This window comes from Heterodontus francisci, chromosome 45, assembly GCF_036365525.1.
Source record: "Heterodontus francisci isolate sHetFra1 chromosome 45, sHetFra1.hap1, whole genome shotgun sequence".
Taxonomy (NCBI): domain Eukaryota; kingdom Metazoa; phylum Chordata; class Chondrichthyes; order Heterodontiformes; family Heterodontidae; genus Heterodontus; species Heterodontus francisci.
This window is the reverse complement of record NC_090415.1, coordinates 8,929,851-8,931,569: the sequence shown is the minus strand read 5'-3', so window position 1 is coordinate 8,931,569 and position 1,719 is coordinate 8,929,851. Positions and strand designations below refer to the sequence as shown.

Below are 1,719 nucleotides of genomic sequence, written 5' to 3'. Positions count from 1 at the left end.
GAGACACAATGGGCCAAAGGGCCAATGTAGCGGAGACAAAATTGTGAGCAGCGAATACAGTATACCATATTGAAAGAAGTACAAGTAAATCGCTGCTTCACTCAAAAGGAGTGTTTGGGGCCTGGGATTGTGAGGAGAGAGGAGGTAAAGGGGCAGGTATTACACCTCCTGCGATTGCAGGGGAAGGTGCCGTGGGAAGGGTACAAGGTGGTGGGGGTAATGGAGGAGTGGACCAGGGTGTTGCGGAGAGAATGATCCCTTCGGAATGCTGACAGGGGAAGGGAGGGGAAGATGCATTTAGTAGTGGCATCACGCTGGAGGTGGATGAAATGGCGGAGGTTGATTCTTTGGATGTGGTGGCTGATGGGGTGGAAAGTGAGGACAAGGGTATCCTCGGTTGAGGAAAAAGGAAGACATATCAGAAGCGCTGTCATATAAATCTTTCATGTGGTTACTTGTGACTGCAGCTGACCAACCTTATTTGGCACGCTACATGGAGATAAGGACTTGCACTTCAATGCTCGCATTTGCCCCACTCTGACCCCCACTAAACTGGACGATTCGGTCCTGTTGATGGACGGAAGTGCAGAGGGGCGCTACATCCTGATAAGGAAGGGAACTATAGAGAGTGAAAAAAGAGACGAGTTCGTACTCGCAAAATAGAAATGGTTGATGAGGAAGAGGGACTCAGAAAGTCACTGATGCAGATGGATAAGGGCCGGCAAAGGAGTTTGGATGATCTGACTGCTGCGACAGTTTGTGGCTGTGAGAAGCACAAAATGTGATTGGTTGCTTTAGATACCCAATCAGATAGATGCAGAACATCAGGCCGTGACATCATTGTAAACCAGCCAATCATGAACATGGCCTTCTCCCATTCCTCATTAGCATAGGGTTCTGGGGATGTCTATAAAGTGCGAGCTTGGAGCGAAATTTCGGTTATTCTGTGTCTGAAGTTGATCGTGATCATGGTTGACGAGAAGAAAACTGCAGCACCTTCCAAGAAGGGCGCCAAGAAAGTTCTGAAGAAGGCGCCACCAAAGGGCAGCAAGAAACGGAGAAAATCCAGGAAAGAAAGTTACTCCATCTACGTGTACAAAGTGATGAAGCAGGTTCACCCTGACACCGGCATCTCCTCCAAGGCCATGAGCATCATGAATTCGTTTGTGAATGATATTTTCGAGCGAATCGCGGGTGAGGCTTCCCGCCTGGCCCATTACAACAAACGCAGGACTATCAGCTCCCGGGAGATCCAGACCGCCGTGCGCCTGCTGCTGCCCGGGGAGCTGGCCAAACACGCCGTGTCGGAAGGTACAAAGGCGGTCACCAAGTACACCAGCTCCAAGTAAATATCCGCAATGTACTGAAACACACCCAAAACACAAAAAGGCTCTTTTAAGAGCCACCCACAACTTCTCTGAAAAAGCTACAACATTGTCTGTATAGTATCGACTTCTATTGATTTATATATCAAGTGTCCTTGCCTTTGTGATCTCTGTTTTACTCCCATAGATTCTGGTTAATGCAGTTTCACTGCCCGTGCGATCTTTCTGTCTCTAACTAATAATGTCCCGTACATAAATTACTGGCCGCTGACCATTTGTGAGGTTTGTTCTCGGACGTGTTCATATTCGGCCCCTTTTTTTGTATTTCGACAATAAAAGCTGATTTAACGCACATACATCAGTTCGCAGTCACATATATCCCTAGTTCAAGTTT

At 47.7% G+C, this 1,719-nt stretch overlaps 1 protein-coding gene across 1 annotated transcript; it reads left to right on the top strand.

The window, feature by feature from the left end:
* Nucleotides 1-960: 960 nt before the first annotated feature.
* Nucleotides 961-1,448, top strand: LOC137356313 (histone H2B 5-like). The gene has a single exon (XM_068022191.1). It carries the CDS (start codon nucleotides 969-971, stop codon nucleotides 1,347-1,349), a length of 381 nt encoding a protein of 126 aa, XP_067878292.1. The 5' UTR covers nucleotides 961-968; the 3' UTR covers nucleotides 1,350-1,448.
* Nucleotides 1,449-1,719: the final 271 nt, after the last annotated feature.